Below are 19459 nucleotides of genomic sequence, written 5' to 3' on the forward strand. Positions count from 1 at the left end.
CACAGAAAGGAATGAGACAATCAATCAAATGATTGGATGAGACCGAGAAAAGAAGAGATCAAATGCTTTGAGGTAGGCTATCCTTGGCCCCAGTCTAAGAGGTTGGAGAGGGAGAGAAGAAAACCGTGAAATAGAGAAGAAAGAAAAGCCAGAGAAGAGTATTGAATGCTGTGGAGAGGCCAAGTAAGAGGATATAGAATTAACCATGGGATACAGGGGTGTGCACCTGTATCCCATGACCCTAACAAGAGAAGGTTTGGGGAGGTGGTGGGGACAAACGCTTGGTTGGAATGGTTAAGAGAAAATGAGAGGAGAAGAATTGAAAGCAATAAGTGAAGACTACTCATGTCTAGATTATACTGTAAATGGGGAGCAAAGCTGGTCAAGGAAAGAAGATCAAGGGTAATTTCTTTTGTTTTTAATGGGGAAAATAATGGTATATTTGTATGCTAATGGCAGTGATCCAGTGGGGAGGGGAAACAGGTGATGCAGGTGAGGGAAGGAGCATTTTAAAAATTTTGAAAACGAATACCTCTACGTGGGACCACAGTTTTTGCCACTTTCTAAACCATACTCTGACCTATTCACTCATTTGTATAAGCTACATTTGACTTTTCATCTCTTGGCCTGGATAGATATAGACCTACATGGGGCTCTAAAACAACACTGGAATCAATTGGCAAGGATGTAAATTAGACCTAGTCCTGCCAGCAGACAGACAGATAGCCCCCACGTGCTAAAGTACCTTCTTTCTCAGGAGTGTTTTTGGCCATTTGTTCATGCAGACACTTCCAGGAAATTGACAGTCAGAAGCAGTTGAAATGCAAAATCCTATTAATACACAATATAATGCAGATTTGGGGGACTCACTAATTTATTTTATTGTAGTGTCTAGAAGTGAACGTTGGAATGGTCCTTGGAAAATGGATGGTTTCTGTGTGCAGGCAAAGGAAGAGAGAAAGTTATTAAGTTGGGAGTGAGTGATAAAATAGCAGTGGGAGCAAAGATGAGTTTTTGCCTGGGCTTGGACTGGAACTATGTCACCATGGTGAAATGAAATGGTTACCACTGGACCACAAAGTGTCAGGAGCCCAAAGACCGAGTAATGGTAATGTCCAAATCAGAGAAAGGCAAACAACTAATGCATGAATCTAGGTTTGGAAGGTCAAATTCTGTGAAAGGAAAGGGGGCTAATATATACCTATTACTGTCCTGAATATCCTTATTCTTATCCACCTTATTACCCTGGAAGGATGATCTCTAGGGATTAAATATGGTGGCCAGCCTTTATGATGGCTCAGGGAGCCCAACTTCTTGGTATTCATTCTTCACCTTGCACTTTATCCTGGAAACATATTCTGTAGAGGTTGGATCAATATGCTTCCAAGCCCCAGTTTCTGGTTGGATTACACTAATGGAAGGAAGTTGTGGTGAGGTTGCTTTGAGCTGGATATGTCCCTCAACAGCAGATCATTGCCCCAATCAAAGAGGTCTCTGTTGTACTTAAATCTCTCTCACTTTTCCTGGTCCTTTTGCACCTAGGGTTGGTGACAGTTCCAGTGCTGTTGGACCCAGTTTCCTGTACATCCTTTATAGTTCCCTTACTCCCATCCACACCTTTGTAATTAGTGACTTTGTGAATGAACACTTCTAAAATTATTCTAATTTAAATATCTTATGTTTCATATTGGAACCCTGACTAATACAGTAATAGATATGAGAAGTGGCTCCAGGAAAGAGTCAAAATTGGATCTGAGATTTATTTGGTCATATATTTAGAGGTCCAAGGATAGCCTTATAGCTGGGGGAAATAAGTCAATTATCAGTTACTTGAATTATCATTGGCAGTAGCCTGGAATGCAGTGCAAAATGCTAGCTATATGGAGCTTCTGTAAAGTCTCAGGATGAAAATCAGCAATCCCCCAGGGGTTTGGAGCAATGCCTTGACACTGTGCTGATTTTTAATTTGAAAATAGCTGCTGACTAGGGACGCCTGGGTGGCTCAGTCGATTAAGCTTCTGACTTCAGCTCTGGTCATGATCTCGTGGTCTGTGGGTTCAAGCCCCATGCCGGGCTCTGTGCTGACAGCTCAAAGCCTGGAGCCTGCTTCAGATTTTGTGTCTCCCTCTTTCTCTGCACCTTCCCCCTTGCACTCTGTCTCTCTTTCTCTCAAAAATAAATAAACATAAAATTTTTTTTTAAAAAAGAAAGAAAATAGCTGCTGGCTTGCTCCTGGTGAAGACTGAACAGTCAACCATGGATCATGAGATATTTAGGTGATTCAAACTGCCTATCATGAGCTTAGTGTCATCTGATTCATTGAACCATAAAGTTAGGCATGAATAGCCTAACATTCCATCATAATATGGAAGTGATATATTTGCAAGTCGGCCCCAGTAGATCCAGAAGGCTCCAGATAGCTTCATGAGCAGATGACTTATATTTACATAGTACCTGTTCTTTCTGCTTCTCCTTCAATCACATGAGAGGCCCCTAGAGGAGGTAGTCATCAAGACTTACTTCTAGATAGATCTGCATCCTAAGCATATATGAAAGGGGAAATAAACAGCCGTTGTGCTATAGCCACGTTCAGAGGACTCCTGAAAGATAGCGCTGAAATACAATCCTCCCAGCACTTCAAAAAGTACATCCATTTGTTTACTTCATTAGGAAGAGATAGTATGAGACACTGATCTGCAATAACTAATGGGCAATGGTAGAAAACTAGTCAGGAACATGGAAAGAACAAGGTCAGGAGATTTGTGACAAGATCTGGGGGAGAGGATTATGGCTGAAACTCTTGGAATGAGGACAGAATGGAAAGATAAAATCAGAGGTCCAGAAAATGATCCATGTCTAACATACTCTGCTGCCTTTTGTCAGTTTTGTTTGCGTTTGCTCAGTGGTGCTCTGCATACTCTTAAGCGTCATGTCCCATGATTCAGAAGCAGCTGGCTTATGGGACAGAGGAATGGCCTACTAAAGGGCCAGTTACTCTGACATCTGGAAGATAACATCTTACAATGTTGGAGTGGTATCCTACAGGGTGCAATAAATGTCTTAAATCACAACAAATGTGTAGCCAGGATGCATGAGTCAGGGAAGTAAGGAGGGGGGTATGAGTGGCCCTTTTCGCCATTTTACCTAATAACCCACTGGAATGTTGTTCTCTTTATCTGTGATCTTGAGTTGGTGGGTTTGGAGATTTCAGTGCCCAAGAGAAGCATCTCTTTCTTAGGGAACCCTGAAAGTTGAGACTGCCCTCTGGCACTTTTGGATTCCTCGTGTCACGGAATTGATAGGCACAGAAAGGGGTCAATGTAGCTGAGATGAATATCCTGACTACCAGGAAGAAATTGGGTTGGTGCTTCACAGAGAAGACAAAGAGGACTTCAAAACTCAAGGAATTTACTAGTGTCATTTCCCAATATTCATAGTATTCCTGGTCATTGGAGAATTATAACAGCCCATAAAGACAAGACCAACTAAGGACCCAAGTCCCACAGGAATGAACATTTGGGTTATTCCATCAGATAAAGTACCTATTTCAGCCAAAGTGTTGACTGAGGCAAAGGGAAACATGGAATGGATGGTGATAGGGGGTATCTATGATCAACTTAGGACAGCACAACCATAGATGTGGGAATTGTAGCAGCTGTGTTTTATGTTACTCTTCTTGTCTCCTTATTTTGTTCCCTACCTCACTTAAAGAGTCCTAATGGTTGAGGCACCTGGGTAGCTCAGTTGGTTAAGTGTCCAACTTTAGCTCAGGTCATGATCTCATGGTTTATGGGTTTGAGCCCCCTGTCGGGCTCTGTGCTGAGAGCTCGGAGCTTGGAACCTTCTTCAGATACTGTATCTCCCTCTCTCTGCCCCTCCCCCACCTATGTTCTCTGTCTCTGTCTCAAAAATAAACATTAAAAAAAATTAAAAAAAAAAAAAAAAGAATCCTAATGGTTAGCGTGCTAAGTTTCGGGTGGAAATATGACCGCGCTGACATCACCTGGAGATAACATGATGACTTATGGGACCCCATTGCATCCCCTGTTCTGGGGGCACAGAGCAGATGCTGGGGGGTAGACTATACTGGGTGTCTTCTGTTTGTACCCCTTGTCTATTTTCCCAGGATGATGGCTACTTTAATCTTCTCAACAACCCTATAGTAATGATAGATCTTCTCGATTACCCTCTTCCTATATACCTGGCATTGTTCCAGGTGCTTTCCATGAATTGATTCAATTCAATCAATTCAATTAATGGATTCAATTAATCCTCACAGTAGGTTTTTCATGCGGAGTATCCTGTTACTCCCATCTTGCAGATGAGGAAACTTAAGCAAAGAACGGTTCAGTAACTTCCCCAAACCCACAGTTAGAGATTAACCTCTGCCTTGTAAGCTTTCTCAAAGGGGTTAGGTATGATTATCTTGGTTTTGCAGACAGGAAAGCAAAGACTTAGAAGAGTAAACAAAGGGACTCATCCCAGATATAATCAGCCCCACAGTGAGGGTTCAAACCCAGGTCTGTCTAACCTCAAAACTCATGTCTAACATATTCTGCTCTTTAATACTTCATTTTAAGGTGTCAATGTGAGAAGGAGATGCCTGGGAAATTTAGGTTCCATGGACATAAGATATTAAATAATAAACTATTAAAAACTATTTTTAAAAGAAATGTGATGGATCTGATTGAAAAATCCCTGCTAATATTTTCTAGGAGAACACTGCTTTTTGAATCATTCTTTTTTTACACTTATTAGCTGTCATTAGCCTGATCAAATAGAATACAGTGGTCACTTATCATTCACAGACGGAGGAAATGCATAAACCAGAACGGGGAGAAGAGCCTGAGAAGGGAAACCACACTGGCCAGGGTGCCAGTAACTTCTTTTTTGCTTTAGTGACAGTTTCTCACCCTTCCACTAGTAAAGGAGGGCATAGTCAAGACTTAGCACATGCTTTATAATAATTCATATCCTTCCTGCCCTTGGGAATTTCCTCCACCTGACTCATCTATTCAATATCATGGACTAAGGGCTGTCTCACAATGATCTGCTTTTCAGATAATACCATCCAGTCGATTTTCTGTTGCTGTTGCTGCTGTTCCGTGCAGAAGCGGTAAGTCTACTTCTGGGAGCAACTTCTTGGAAATTAACTCATTCTGTTTCTTTATTGTCTATTAAGTCTCCTTGTCTCTTTGTATCTGCTGTTCCCTTTGCCTGGGAAACCCCTCTCCCATTTCCTCCCCATTGAGTGCCCGCTGATGTAAAGGAACAACTCCAATTTTGGGTCTTCCATGATCCGTCCTGGATCCCTTTGACTTTAGTGGCTCCTTCCCTTGCGTTCCCACAGCATGCCTTGGTTCCATACTGAATATTTATTTCGTGTATGCTGTTTACATACCTGTGTTCCACTCTGTAATTTTTACACATTAAGGACAAGAATCTTGTCTTATTTATTTGACTATCTCCCCAAAATGATCAGGGTGTCTTATGCTTTGATGCTTTTATTCTATTGTATAGAATAAACCTAAGGTAGGTTAATAATAGTAATAGCTAGCATTTAATGGGAGGTCCTCTATGTCAGACTGTGCTAAGAGGTTTGCATTTATTAGCTCAAGTAACTCTCCAAAACACCTATAGTTTTTACAATCTCCGTTTTACAGATGAGGGAATTGAGGCTTAGAGAGATTCTGTTGGTTCCCCAAGGCCACACTATGAAATGGTAAAGCTGGGATCCAAACTCCTGTTCTTAATCATAGCACCGTGTCTGTTTAGAACAATGCATACCATCAAATGAGGTAATGCGTGTAAAATGATAAACACTGTGCCTGATGCGGAGTAAGTTTTTCATTATCACGATTGTCTTCTTATGTCCTTAATATGCACCAGACTCTGCTTTCTTCAGTTTTATTCTATAGCAACTCTTTTTGCTTTTAGCGTCTCTAGCTCAATAAGGAAAATGAGGTTCTGAGAGGTAGTCACTCGCCCATGGAAATGGAGCTGGGAAGTCTTCTAAATAAGAAAAAAGTTGCAAAAAGACCTGGAGTTTCCTACTAATTTTGAGAAAAATCTAGTGAATATCACCTGAATGCAAACAATCATTTGTAACTTGGTTGTTTTTCAATCTCAGACAAGTAAGAACACAAATAAGCCTAAGCAAAGATGAAGAATTTTCAGAAAGATACACTCCGCGTCGCAGGCTGTGGTTCAGCGAATTGCCAAGTAAGAAGCGAGTGAGTATCATCTTGCTGAGGGAGAAGGAAGAGAGGAAGCTTGCGTTTCAGGGTCCATGGTCCTCAAGACACTGTTTGCTGCCATGCCCAGAATCTAGTATGGTGCTCAGCACGTAACAAGTGCTTCACGAGTGAATGTCTTAGAAGAAAGCCAAAGGAAAAAAGACCAGTTAAAATAGCCTACGCAGCTATGTTTCTGCAGAGCTTGAAACTGGACGGTGAATGGGGAAAAACGTGTTCTGGCTACTGCCGTTTGTGAACCCAGGATTAATTTTTCGTTCGGTGTTGGGGGAAATAGCGTTCTTAAGCAGTGTGATAAATCCAAACACAAGGTTATAGCATGTGAAACGGAAGGGCTGTTTTTCTTTTTTTCAAGAGAGAAAAACCCATAAACAAAGTGGAACTATTGGGGTGGAATTCAAATTTTAAGAATTGTGGCTTAAAAAATGTCCAGGGGTGCCTGGCTGGTTCGGTCCACAGGGCACACGACTCTTGATTTCAGGGTCGTGAATTCGAGCCCCATGTTGAGCATAGAGCTAATTTTTTAAAAAAGAAAAATATCCAATGCAATCCTGGCAAGAGAACTTATGATCTTGAAAATTTACAAAAGGGTGAGTGTGTTGCCGGATTTAAAGGTTGTCTTATAATCATTTCCTATGTTTACCCCACCCTGGTTTTTGCTTTGATGCAACCGGATGGGAGAATTGGGGCAGCACACAAAAGTATTATAGCCCTATTCTTTTTTAGTACACATGACTGAAACAAGAGTACAACAAATCACTCCTTGGTTTTTGCAGGCCAACAGAGGCCACATGCAACCATCAAAACGCAAGCCACTGCCTCCCCTCCCACCCTCTGAGGTTACTGAAGAGAAGATCCAAGTAAAAGCCCTGTATGATTTTGTGCCCAGAGAGCCGTGTGATTTAGCCTTAAAGAGAGCAGAGGAGTACGTGATATTGGAGAAGTATAATCCTCACTGGTGGAAGGCAAGAGACCGTTTGGGGTAAGACTGATGCCATGGTCCTTACCAAATTCTTCTTTTATCCTCTGAAGACTCCTGAAACATAAAAACTGTTTTGTGGCTCATTTTCTTTAGGTTTATTTCCTTCTGCATGAAGTAGAACATGTCCCCACACCTCTTATCTGTATGAGAGAGCATTACAGCACTGGGATTTCAGGCAGAGTCACAGCACTTCATACGCCTGGCTTCACATCCCGACGCTGTCACTTACTATTGTGTGTCCTTTGGCAATCACTTACCCTCTCTGAGTTTTCCTACCTTCCTTCCTTCCTTCCTTCCTTCCTTCCTTCCTTCCTTCCTTCCTTTTTTTTTTTTTTTTTTAAATTTTTTTTTTTCAACGTTTATTTTATTTTTGGGACAGAGAGAGACAGAGCATGAACGGGGGAGGGACAGAGAGAGAGGGAGACACAGAATCGGAAACAGGCCCCAGGCTCCGAGCCATCAGCCCAGAGCCCGACGCGGGGCTCGAACTCACGGACCGTGAGATCGTGACCTGGCTGAAGTCGGACGCTTAACCGACTGCGCCACCCAGGCGCCCCCCCTTTTTTTTTAAATTAAGGTATCACTGACATATAACATTATATTGGTCTCAGGTGTACAGCATAATAATTCAACATTTATTTGTGGAATGATCACAATATGTGTAGTTAACATCTGTCACCATGCATAGTTACAAATTTTTTTTTCTGGTGATGAGAACTTTTAAGATTTACTCTCTTAGCGACTTTCAAATATGCAATATAGTATTATTAACTATAGTCACTATGTGGTTTAATACATCCCTATGGCTTATTTATCTTATAACTGAAACTTTGTATCTTTTGACCCCCTTCACCTACTTCACCCACCTGCCTCTGGCAACCACCAATCTGTTCTCTGTATCTATGAGGTTTTTTTTTTAACTAAATTTTTTTTTAGATTCCACATATAAGTGAGACTATACAGTATTTGCCTTTTTCCATCTGATTTATTCTACTTAGCATAATGCTCTTGAGGTCCATCATGTTGTTGCAAATAGCAAGATTTTCTCCTATTTTATGACTGAATAATATTTTCTTTTATCCATTCATCCGTCATTGGACACTTAGGTTGTTTCCATATCTTGACTATGATATATAATGCTGCAGTGAACATGGGGGGCTCATAGATTGTTCATGCCTGACTGGAGTCTGAGGTACACAATTCTGAGGGGTATCTGGGCTGCCTGGGAGAGAGTGCTGGCTTTGAATTCTATTCTTTGTCATGATTTGGAGACCATAAATATATAAGTATTAGAAATATCTATATTATATACCTCTGCTCTGATTGTGTTTTCCTGATGATTTGGCTCTTACCAGTTTTTAGTTTAGACTCAACATGGGATGGAGACTTTTCAGTGGGAAAAAAGGTATGAGTAGGTTCAGGACAGTGTAATTAGCCCTCCAGCAGGTGGACATTGGCATGACTCACTCATATGTGGATCTTGAGAAACTTAACAGAAGACCATGGGGGAGGGGAGGGGGGAAAAAGTTACAGAGAGGGAGGGAGGCAAACCATAAGAGACTCTTAAGGACTGAAAGCAAACTAAGGGTAGATGGGGGTGGGGGAGAGGAGAAAGTGGGTAATGGGCAGGGAGGAGGGCACTTGTTGGGATGAGCACTGGGTGTTGTATGGAAACCAATGTGACAATGAATTATATTAAAAAAAATAAATAAAAATAAAAATGAACTAATTAATTTCAAACTTAATAAGTGAATATTGTTTTTTATAATACGCATCCATGATAAATAATGGCAAATTCCTGCTTTGCCACACCTCCAAACCCAAGCACCATTATTAACTCAGTGAGTGCCCTTCCAGATGATTTCAATGCACTTTCATGCACATATTGAAACATATGTTATTGTTTGCAGACTTAGTTTACCTAATTCCTTACCCTGCTTTATGCGTTGTTCTACGCATTGCTTGTGTTTCCCAATAATGTCACGGAGATCTTTTTGTAATTTTATAATTTCAGATTTTTTTGGTGAAGGTATAGAAAAAGAGAAACCCGTGCCCTCCTGATGGGTGTGTAAATGGGTATATTTTCTTGCAACAGCAGTTTGCTGTATCTACTGGGAGATGCACGTACTTGGTGACTCAGCAGTTTCCCTGCTTGGTATCTGTCTTAGACAAATACTTTTACGGGTGCACAAGAAGTCATGTGTATGTGTTTCTGTACAGCATTGTTGTGATACAGACGTGGCTAAACTGGAATATCCATTCTATCTATTCTGCAGCAATTAAAAAGAATTAAGTTGATATCTTTGTAATTGCTGTGTTTTAAATCGAGTCATATGACATCCCAGTGGTCGCGTGAGTGCCGCTTTTCCTCTTTGAAGAATTTTTGTGTCATAAAACACCTGACTACTTACATTGTAAGTCAGAATTCTAGTATTTATCATACAGAGACTTTGGTTGAATGTGGAAATGAAAACCCCTTTTTTTTTCTGTTAGCAATTTAATCAGTAAAACAAGTTTGATTTCCCCCTGTGTCCTTGAGGTTTTGAAAGGATTGTCGTCACATAATGCCACACACGTGCCAAGCATTTTGATGGTTGCCTTGTCTTTTGTTGTAGGAATGAAGGCTTAATCCCAAGCAACTATGTGACTGAAAACAAACCAACCAATTTAGAAATATATGAGTAAGTCTCCTCCAAAATGTGCGCTATGGTTAATCTACGAAAATCAGGTACATTTGGGCAGTTTACGAGTATTTATGCTGATTTTGGTCTACAAAAGTTAAAGAACACATCTGGCTGCTTTTAGCTTGAGAGATCTTTGATGCTTTTTTTTTTTTTTTTTTTTTTTAGCTTTTTTTCATGTTTATTCATTTTTTGAGAGAGACAGAGTGTGAGTGGGGGGAGGGGCAGAGAGACTGAGACACAGAATCCAAAGCAGGCTCCAAGCTCTGAGCTGTCAGCACAGAGCCGGATGCAACTGCGAGATCATGACCTGAGCTGAAGTCGGTCACTTAACGGATTGAGCCACCCAATTGCCCGATGTTCGATCCTTTTAATGGTTGATTCAGAAACTTATTTTGCCTAAATTTCTTTTTCAGTTTTGTTTTGTATGACCACTTTTTTTGGTTTGTTTTAACAGTGACAGCATGGAAAGCAAGCACTCATCTTGTTCTTATTATATGTCCTAAATGGAAAAATAATGATCTCAAAAATGACGTTAATTGTTTAATGAGTGGTGAATTGAACCTAACTTGGAGACACATAACTACATTTTGGCTCATGTTGGGAAACATTTTAGAAATAGCTGAAGACGAGAAGTAGGCTAATGCTGTAGTTTGGGGGGAAGCTTGTGGCGTGTTCGCTAGGGTTCTGCTTAGAAATCTATTTTTGTTGCAATGATAGATTTGGAAGATGGAGATCTTAGGCATCACTTTTCTAGCCCCTCATTCTGCAGATCAGAAACTGAGGTTGCAAAAGGAATTTACAGGTAGAGAGTGGTGGGCTTAGGAGTAGTGTGGGTCTTTTATAAATTCAGGTTTGCATTTTACCCTTGACTGCCCTCCCCACAACCGAGATACTCGCTTTATAATTAGCACATGCTTCCAGCAGGTGGCGGTAGGGGTTGTGAGTTGAGACATTGAGGCTGGTGCTTCTCCAAGAATGGGGCAGCAAATATAAATTGAACGACAGCCCCCGCCCCAGCTCCTAGGGTGTCTGCCTTGCTACTAATGTAAACCCACCTGGAGGCCAGACCCAGCATCTCTGTCGCCCCTAAAGCAAATTCAACTCTAAAAACATTGGTGAACAACGTAGACTTCATTAGAGGGAGAAAGGGATGACTACAGGACACATGACTCATCCACGTGACTTGACTAGGCCTCTCTATTAGCTACTTCTATTCTCTCTCGCAAGTCAGCCACCTTACTGCCATCACAGATCTCTCTTCTCCGTCCTTCACTCAGCTTGTCACGCCCCCTCTCTTGACCTGAGTCATGTAGTTCTGCGCGGAAATTCTAGTCTCCACTTGGTAGGACAGAGCCCTCAGGTGGCGGAACACCTGTCCTAGGAAAACAGTTCCACAGCTGTCTACTGTCAGTCCAGCCTACCCCTCAGGGGGCAGCGTCCCAACACATTAGGTCTCTTGAAAGGCCAGGTCAGGGGAAGTTCTGTTTGTAAATCTCCTGTCAAGAAAAATTAGAAAAAATAAGATTTTCTTTCCATATTGTAAACTCAGTTCAGACCTTCCAGGAGATTAAAGGAGTTATGTGTGGAGGTACTTAACACAGTGACGGATAGTTAGTGAATGGACACTCGGTAACCAACAATGTGACTTTCCTTCCTTTTATGATTAACAAATGTGCTTGCTGCTTCCTTAGTTTACACAAGGCTTGGAGTCTGCAGCTTGTTTATACTATAGATATTGGGTAATTTGAATTAAACCACTCTGAACTTAGAATAGTCATCTCATTTTCTTGGCTTTGATTCATGTGTCTTTAAAAGTCTTGTTCTTTAATTACTCCAATTGTGAGAAAATTAATTTTATTTGTGTCTTTTTAAAGGAGTTTATTAAAATGTAGATATAATAATTATCAATATAAGTCATTAAAATATATCAACTACTTACTAAGGGCCAAGCACTGTTCTAATAACTGTGTAGAAATTACTGCTTTTGTTTGAAATAATGTAGTGTGGGTTGAGAAATTGGAGAAATCTATGGGGCACCTGGGTGGCTCAGTCTGTTGAGTGTCCAACTTCAGCTCAGGTCATGATCTCACGGTTCGTGGGTTTGAGCCTGGTGTTGGGCTGGGCTCTGTGCAGACAGCTCAGAGCCTGGAGCCTGCTTCAGAGTCTGTGTCTCCCTCTCTCTCTGCCCCTCCCCTGCTTGCTCGCAAAAATGAATAAATGTTAAAAGAAATTAAATTGGGGAAATTCCGGCTCAAATACTGACATCACCACTGATTAGTGCTTGGCCTCTGGGCAAAGTTACTGAACATCTATAAACCTCTACATGATATGAAAACTGGGGACCATAATGCCTATCTCATACAGGAGTAGTAAATATTTGAAACATTCTAGAACTGTGAAGCCGACAGGAAGTGAATTTTCAGGTTGCCGGCTATCACAGATGTACTACATTTCGTAGTCACTTTAGGCCCTGAATCACTTCACCCTATTCAATCTTTCCTGATTGTACACTTCTTATGTACCAGACGTTAGCTGTTCTAGGCCCATGGAAGACGGAGAAGCAGTCCGTGTGTTCACAGAACTTACAGCTTTGTGGGGGAGATAGACATTAACCAATCTTAGATTCACAAATAAGTATAACATTTTAAATTGTGGTCTTAGTAAGGAACAGTATGCACACTGGGAGAAATCAGTGGTAAAGGGGATATAATTTAGATGAGAGTGTGGGATTGGGAAAACCTTATAAGGAAGTGGCTTGAGGTCCAAAGGTAGTAGGAGGTACTTAGGGGTGGCGGGGAGAAGGAATGCTCATGTTAGTGTGGGTTTTTGACATCTCAGGAATCTTTATACTTTGAAATATTTGTGGCTGCTTTGGTTTTAACTTAATATCCAAATTATCAACATTACAATGTGAAAACCTGGTTTTCAGTAAGCCCTCAAATTTAACTTGCAGGTCTTGATATACTGTTTACAGATCTAAAACAATAAGAACAATCACTTTAATTCAAACTCAACACACAGTGTCCTTAAACAATCAGCCCTTTTATAAGTTCAGTTAATGAAATTTCCCAAAAGATTTCACTTGCATTAATAGACTAAATAAATTCAATTTTCTGATTAAATATTTTACATGCCAGACAGGGCAAATTTGCAATTTTTAATAGCCCTTTGTAAGTCCATATACGACCCTGGAAATCTAATAAATTAAACTTAAATGTGGTAAGCCAAGTTCTCTTAACCATACAAACATCGTTTAAAAAGTCAAATTCCCATAAATTTCAAATTGTTAGTTTAAAATTAATTATGCTTTTAAAACTAGAGGCAAAAACCTAATAATGTCAGATTCTCTTAAAATTATAGATACTTTAAATTTTTTTAATGTTTATTTATTTACTTTGAGAGAGAGGCAGAGTCGTGTGTGTGTATGTGCGAGTGGGGGAGGTGCAGACAGACAGAGGGAGAGAGAGAATTCCAAGCAGGCTTCAGGCTATCAGTGTGGAGCCTGACAAAGTGGGGCTTGAACTCATGAACTGTGAGATCATGACCTGGGCTGAAATCAAGTGTTGGATGCTTAACCAATTGAGCCACCCCAGGTACCCCTTAAAATTATAGGTACTTTAAATATCAAACATATTGCTTATCCTGAATTTTACAGAAGTATGAGTCTGATTTATCTCATTATCTCTAACCTGAATGCTTACTCTCCTCAGGGTTAAAAAGTCACTAAAGAGAAGCAGGTTTCCCTTCTTAGGTCTAATAGGGTTTCTAGGTTGAAAACTCAAGACTACAACACTGTTACTTGAATCAGAGATTGGAATGGGGTACACGAGGCTTACATGTATACAAGATGTTTGTAATCAGCAACAGTTGGACATGCTGGATGGCTTTTATTTTTTTATTTTTGGATGGGTTTTGTATGTTGGTAGAAGCCCCACCCCAAGCTCTCTGTCCACATCATTCAGTATGAGTTTTATAATCAGTGTCGTCTTGGTATATGAGTTGCAAACTTACCTATTAAAAACACTCCACAAAACTCTTGTTTCACTGTCTGATTTAACCAGATGAAATTCTGAAATACCATGCCCCTGCTTCTCCTATGTCACATCCATCTAATCTCTTTTCTGACAGATAAAATTCTGCATTATTTTAAAGGATCTTAAATTCATCATATACTTCTATCTGGCTCTTCTATTACTACTTCGAAGTCATTCTTTTTTTTTTTTTTAATTAAAATTTAATGTTTTATTTTATTATTGAGAGAGAGACAGAGCATGAGTAGGGGAGGGACAGAGAGAGAGGGAGACACAGAATCTGAAGCAGGCTCCAGGCTCTGAGCTGTCAGCACAGAGCCTGATGCAGGGCTGGAACTCACAAACCACAAGATCATGACCTGAGCTGAAGTCAGATGCTTAACCAACTGAGCCACCCATGTGCCCCTCTTTGAAGTCATTCTTTTTTTTTTTTTTTAATTTTTATTGGGTTTATTTATTTTTGATAGAGCACAAGTGGGGGAGGGGTAGAGATAGAAGGAACATAGAATCTGAAGCAGGTTCCAGGCTCTGTCAGCACAGAGCCCGACGCAGGGCTGGAACTCACAAACCACAAGATCATGACCTGAGCTGAAGTTGTACCCTCAATCGACTGAGCCACCCAGGCGCCCTGAAGTCATTCTAATGACATCCACACATGGATGGATTTTTAATTTATATTTAAGCAAAATTAATATATTTGCTTATATTTCTCACTATAATAAATAAGTATGAAATAACAAAATTAACACCAATGTGATAGCAGGTGAGAAACATTTAGAAAAAAATAATTTCTATAAAATTTTCCCTTTTGGAGTGTCATTACACAGTCTTGGCTTTTCATAGCCTCAATGTATTTTAGTGAGCAATAATCATTATTTTCCGTTTAGCACCCAAATTTCATGAATTAGCAAGTGGGAGCACCTTTAAACCAGTCCCCTGTGTCTTTAACTCTGTCTCATTTATTTTGAGAGAATTTCATCTTTCTACAAAAAGAGGGCTCAGACTCATCCTGAAATTCCCTCCCCTAATATGAATATTCATTGAAAAGTACTGAATGATATTCACAGTTTAACATCACAATTAACTTTTGTTCCCACTGGTGATGAGTAGCCCGATTACTTTCTCTAGAATCACCTGTAATCATCCTCTATTCTCTATGCTTCATCTTTTTTAAAGTTCATTTTCAACTTAAGGCTGTTAGTATTCTTAATGCCTGACCATTCTAATTTAGTGGCAGCTTTTTATTACTGCAGGTTAGGGGAAGTCCCACGATATGGTAGGTTCCATCCTCAAGGTCAGATATAGGAGTTTCATGTGGCCACCATTTGGCCTACCCACTGTGATTCAATGTATACTCTTACTTAATTATGTTCCTGTGAATGGTTCTTATATATTTAGTGGTAGTGTTTCATACAGAGGAAACAGCAAGACAGGAGGCAGAAAGGGGCTTGGTGAGGAAGGCAAGAGTCCCAGTGTGGCCGAATCTTTGTATGAGAGGGGAACAAGAGGGTGTGTGAAATAGGGCAACATACTAGTTTGTTCTGTTTACGTTATTAAACCACTAACTTCACTACGAGTTAACATACAGTTAACATAACAACTGGGTCAGAGTTAGTTTTAATTCGGGAAAGGGAACACAGCACATATAAAAGCGTGCAAATAGGAAGTTCCTGAGAACAAAGAAAGAAATGGGTATTTTTTAGTTTGTCTATCAAAGCTCAGTAAATGTTTATTGAAGATGATGCCTTCTTAATCACATATCTTTCATGGAAATTTTCAGGAGATTAAATCACTCAAAACCATATACCCCTCAGAAAGTGGAATTAAGATGTGGTAGAAGAAATTAGATTTTGGCTCACAATTAGTAGAACTATATTACCTTAAATCAATGACACATAACAGTACATTGTTGTTTATTGGAATTAACTCTCTAAAATCAGTTCTGGAGTAAAGCTCTTAGTAATGAAGGAAATGAAGGGATTTTTTTTCGGTAAAAAAAAAAATGGAATATAAAAATTTTAAAGTATTTTTATTGCTTTTACAGGTGGTACCATAGAAACATCACCAGAAATCAGGCAGAACGTATTTTGAGACAAGAGGTAACTCAATTTATTAACAAATAACTTGTGAATATTTTCAGAATTTCTGAGAGATGGGCATTATGAAGACGTGACTCAACTAGAAAGTTTTTTCTTCCTGTTCTTTATAGCTCTAAAATATTATTACAACTTTATGTCTACTGCACATTTTCTGATAAGGTGTAAAGCAGATGTATTTGTATCAGATCATGTTTTTCATGGACTTTCACTGTCATTTGAGAAATGTTTTTTTCCTGAAATGATTTCAATTCCACCATACTGAAACTGCTCATTCACTCCAAAGTGCATTCTGCCAGAAGAGTCTATATTTGAATTGCCTATATGCCTCTGCATATCAGGCAGTAAAATATACACTGTCTTTATGAGCTTAGCTAAGGCTTCTTAAAAACACAAATACAGAAAAATACACAGTGCTGCACTTTCTTTGTTCTTTGGGAACAAAAGGAAGAGTGGGGGAACCAAAATATCAAACTCAGATCAAAACTGCTCTTTTAGGTCAAAACAAAACAAAACTGCATGCAGTTTCCAACGGACGGTAAGTGTGAACTGTGGGTAAAAGTAGTCAAACCTAGAAACTAGGGAAGGTGTGTGTGTCATTTTCTACTGCTGTCGGATGTTGAGGAAATCTAGAAATGTGAGCGAGAAAGAATCAGTTCTGTAACTAAAAAGTCAATGCCAGGAATGGCTCAGGACACAGAGAAGGTCCAATTACTAGCAGGGGGATAGAGTTTGAGGGACACAGACCCAGTCTCAGCTGGTGATGGGGACAGAGGTTGGAGGTCACGTCTGGCTTCTCTAGCTAGGAGGAAGTGGGGTGTGGCAGCGAATGTAGCATTCATCCGGCATGGTGACAGCAGGTGGACTTCTGTAAAGAGATGTTAGTAGGTCTAGAATAGACAAGTAGGCAGAACTGGAACAGGCAAGGTCTCAAACAGGCCCATAGCCAGCAAGTTAGTCACAGGCGATATGGCCACAAGATCACATGGGCTGTGCAGGGTCAGCCTGAGAGGTTCTGCAGCTGAGAGGAAGTCACAACAGAGCCAGGGGCTCACCGCCCTACAAAGACTAGAAGAGCAAATTGCACAACCCCCCATGTACCTAAAACCCAGATATCACAAATAGCAACATTTGGCAGGAACATTCTTTAACAAGATAAAACACAGCAGATACAATTGAAACCTATCCCTTCTCTCATCTGTTTCATGCCCCCCATTCTCCAGAGGCAATCACAATAGAAGGGTGTGTTCCCATTGTGTCCATGTGCTTATATTTTTATCATATATATGTGCATATATATGTGCACATTATATTTTATCATATATATGTGCATTTTATGTGTTTTAACATTTCACATAAGGAGATCATATGTATGTTGACTAAAAAAATGTTTTTAACGTTTATTTATTTGTTTTTTTGAGAGACAGAGACAGAGCATGAGTGGGGGAGGGGCAGAGAGAGAGGAGACAGAATCTGAAGCAGGCTCCAGGCTCTGAGCTGTCAGCACAGTGCCTGATGTGGGGCTTGAACTCACAAACTGAGGTCATGACCTGAGCTGAAGTCAGATGCTTAACCCACTGAGCCACCCAGGAGCCTCAATTTTTAATGAAACATTGTATTTCAGTTTTATTCACATGGGTACATAAAGATCAAGCACATTCCTTTAACTGCTGTATACTGTTTCATTATGAGTATACCAAAATGTATTGATAAACATTCAAATTGTTTCTAACTTCTTAGTATTACCAACAGCCTGCCAAGAACTTTCTTGTACAGGTCATCTTGTACCCAAGGGCAAGGATTTTTCTTGTTAAACCCAGAAATGACCTGATCAGAGTCTACGTGTGGATTTAACATTAAAGATATTTTGGAATCATGATTCAAAGTGCTTGTCCTAAGTTACGCTCTCACAACGAATGAGAAAACTGGCCCCTTACATTCTTGCCAACAGTTGGTAACTTCATACTTTTTTTCAATTCACTGAGAAATTGTATATATGTTTTATTTTCCTAATACAATTTTTTAAAATGTCTGTTTATTTTTGAGAGAGAGAGAGAGAGAGACAGAGAGACAGAGTGAGAATGGGAGAGGGGCAGAGAGAGAGGGGGAGACACAGAATCTGAAGCAGGCTCCAGTTGTGCAGACAGCTCAGAGCCAGACGTGGGGCTCGAACTCACTAGCTGTGCGCGATCATGACCCGAGCTGAAGTTGGACGCTTAACCGACTGAGCCACCCAGGGGCCCCCTGTGCATGTATTTTAAAATGTGCATTTCCTTGATCAACAGTTCAATGGAATGACTTTTTATGTGTGTGTTGGTGACTTGGGCTTCCTCTGCTGTTACATGACTGCTAATATCCTTTGCTCACTTTTCTATATTGCAGTGCTGTTTGCCTTTTTAACTGATTAATATGTATTTTAAAAGTATATTCTGAAAACCTGTCTTTTAGGTTACCACCATATTCTTCTAATTTCTGGCTTAAAATTTTTTCATGCTCTTATTTTACACTTTAAAATATGTTAAATGTCAAATTTTTCAGTTTTTATGATCTCCTTTTTTCCTTTTTTAGTATAATAAATCCTTCTCTCTTCTGAAGTAATAAAGGAAGTTTATATTTTCTTTTAAATGCTTTAAAGATTTGCTTTTCATTCTTAGGTCTTAATCTAAAATGTGTGTGTATGTGTGTTATGTGTGTGGATATTTTAAAATATATACATGTTTTTCCATGTATTTAAAATATTTTTGTAATTTACATATTTTCTATGAAAAAAAATTTTTTTAACGTTTATTTATTTTTGAGAGACAGAGACAGACAGAGAACGAGCAGGGGAGGGACAGAGAGAGAGGGGGATACAGAATCTGAAGCAGGCTCCAGGCTCTAAGCTGTCAGCACAGAGCCCCGTGAGATCATGACCTCAGCAAAAGTCAGTTGCCTAACCAACTGAGCCACCCAGACGCCCCTTTATTTTCTATTTTTTTTAAAGTACCTGGATTAAAACCTAACGGTCATGAGGCATTTAAATTTTTTTATGTTTATTTATTTATTTTGAGAGAGACAGAGCCAGGGTGAGAAGGGGACGGGCAGAGATAGAGGCAGAGAGAGAGAGAGAGATAGAGAGGGAGGGAGAGAGAGAATCCCAAGTAGGCTTTGCACCATCAGCAGCGGCCTAACATGGAGCTCAAAGTCACGAAGCCGAGAGACAGATGCTTAACTGAGCCACCCAGGTGCTCCGGTCACGAGGCGTTTAAAAAATATATATGTGGCAGGATTCTCACACAGAGTCGTGACACTGAAGCTTTTCTTTCCTGGAAACAACTTTATTCCTGCCGGCACCACTCCGTTGGGTTCGTACCAGAAGAACTGAGCCCCGAGCACCACGTGGCGTAGTTTTTTAATGCATTTTTAAAAATTC

At 40.0% G+C, this 19459-nt stretch overlaps 1 protein-coding gene across 2 annotated transcripts in view; it reads left to right on the top strand.

Annotated features, from left to right (window-relative positions):
- Positions 1 to 19459, top strand: part of TXK (TXK tyrosine kinase) — a 62828-nt gene that overhangs the window by 14437 nt on the left and 28932 nt on the right. The window contains exons 2-6 of one of the 2 annotated variants that reach the window (XM_019412640.2): positions 5062 to 5116; positions 6131 to 6233; positions 7031 to 7236; positions 9852 to 9917; positions 15996 to 16050. In XM_019412640.2, coding sequence (XP_019268185.1) covers positions 5062 to 5116; positions 6131 to 6233; positions 7031 to 7236; positions 9852 to 9917; positions 15996 to 16050 — 485 coding nt within the window. Of the gene's footprint in view, positions 1 to 3954; positions 5117 to 6130; positions 6234 to 7030; positions 7237 to 9851; positions 9918 to 15995; positions 16051 to 19459 lie in introns of those variants that run through there. The other variant, XM_019412649.2, reaches the window with a different exon arrangement.

Source organism: Panthera pardus, unplaced genomic scaffold, assembly GCF_024362965.1.
Source record: "Panthera pardus isolate Hobbes unplaced genomic scaffold, ASM2436296v1 HiC_scaffold_13, whole genome shotgun sequence".
Taxonomy (NCBI): Eukaryota; Metazoa; Chordata; class Mammalia; order Carnivora; family Felidae; genus Panthera; species Panthera pardus.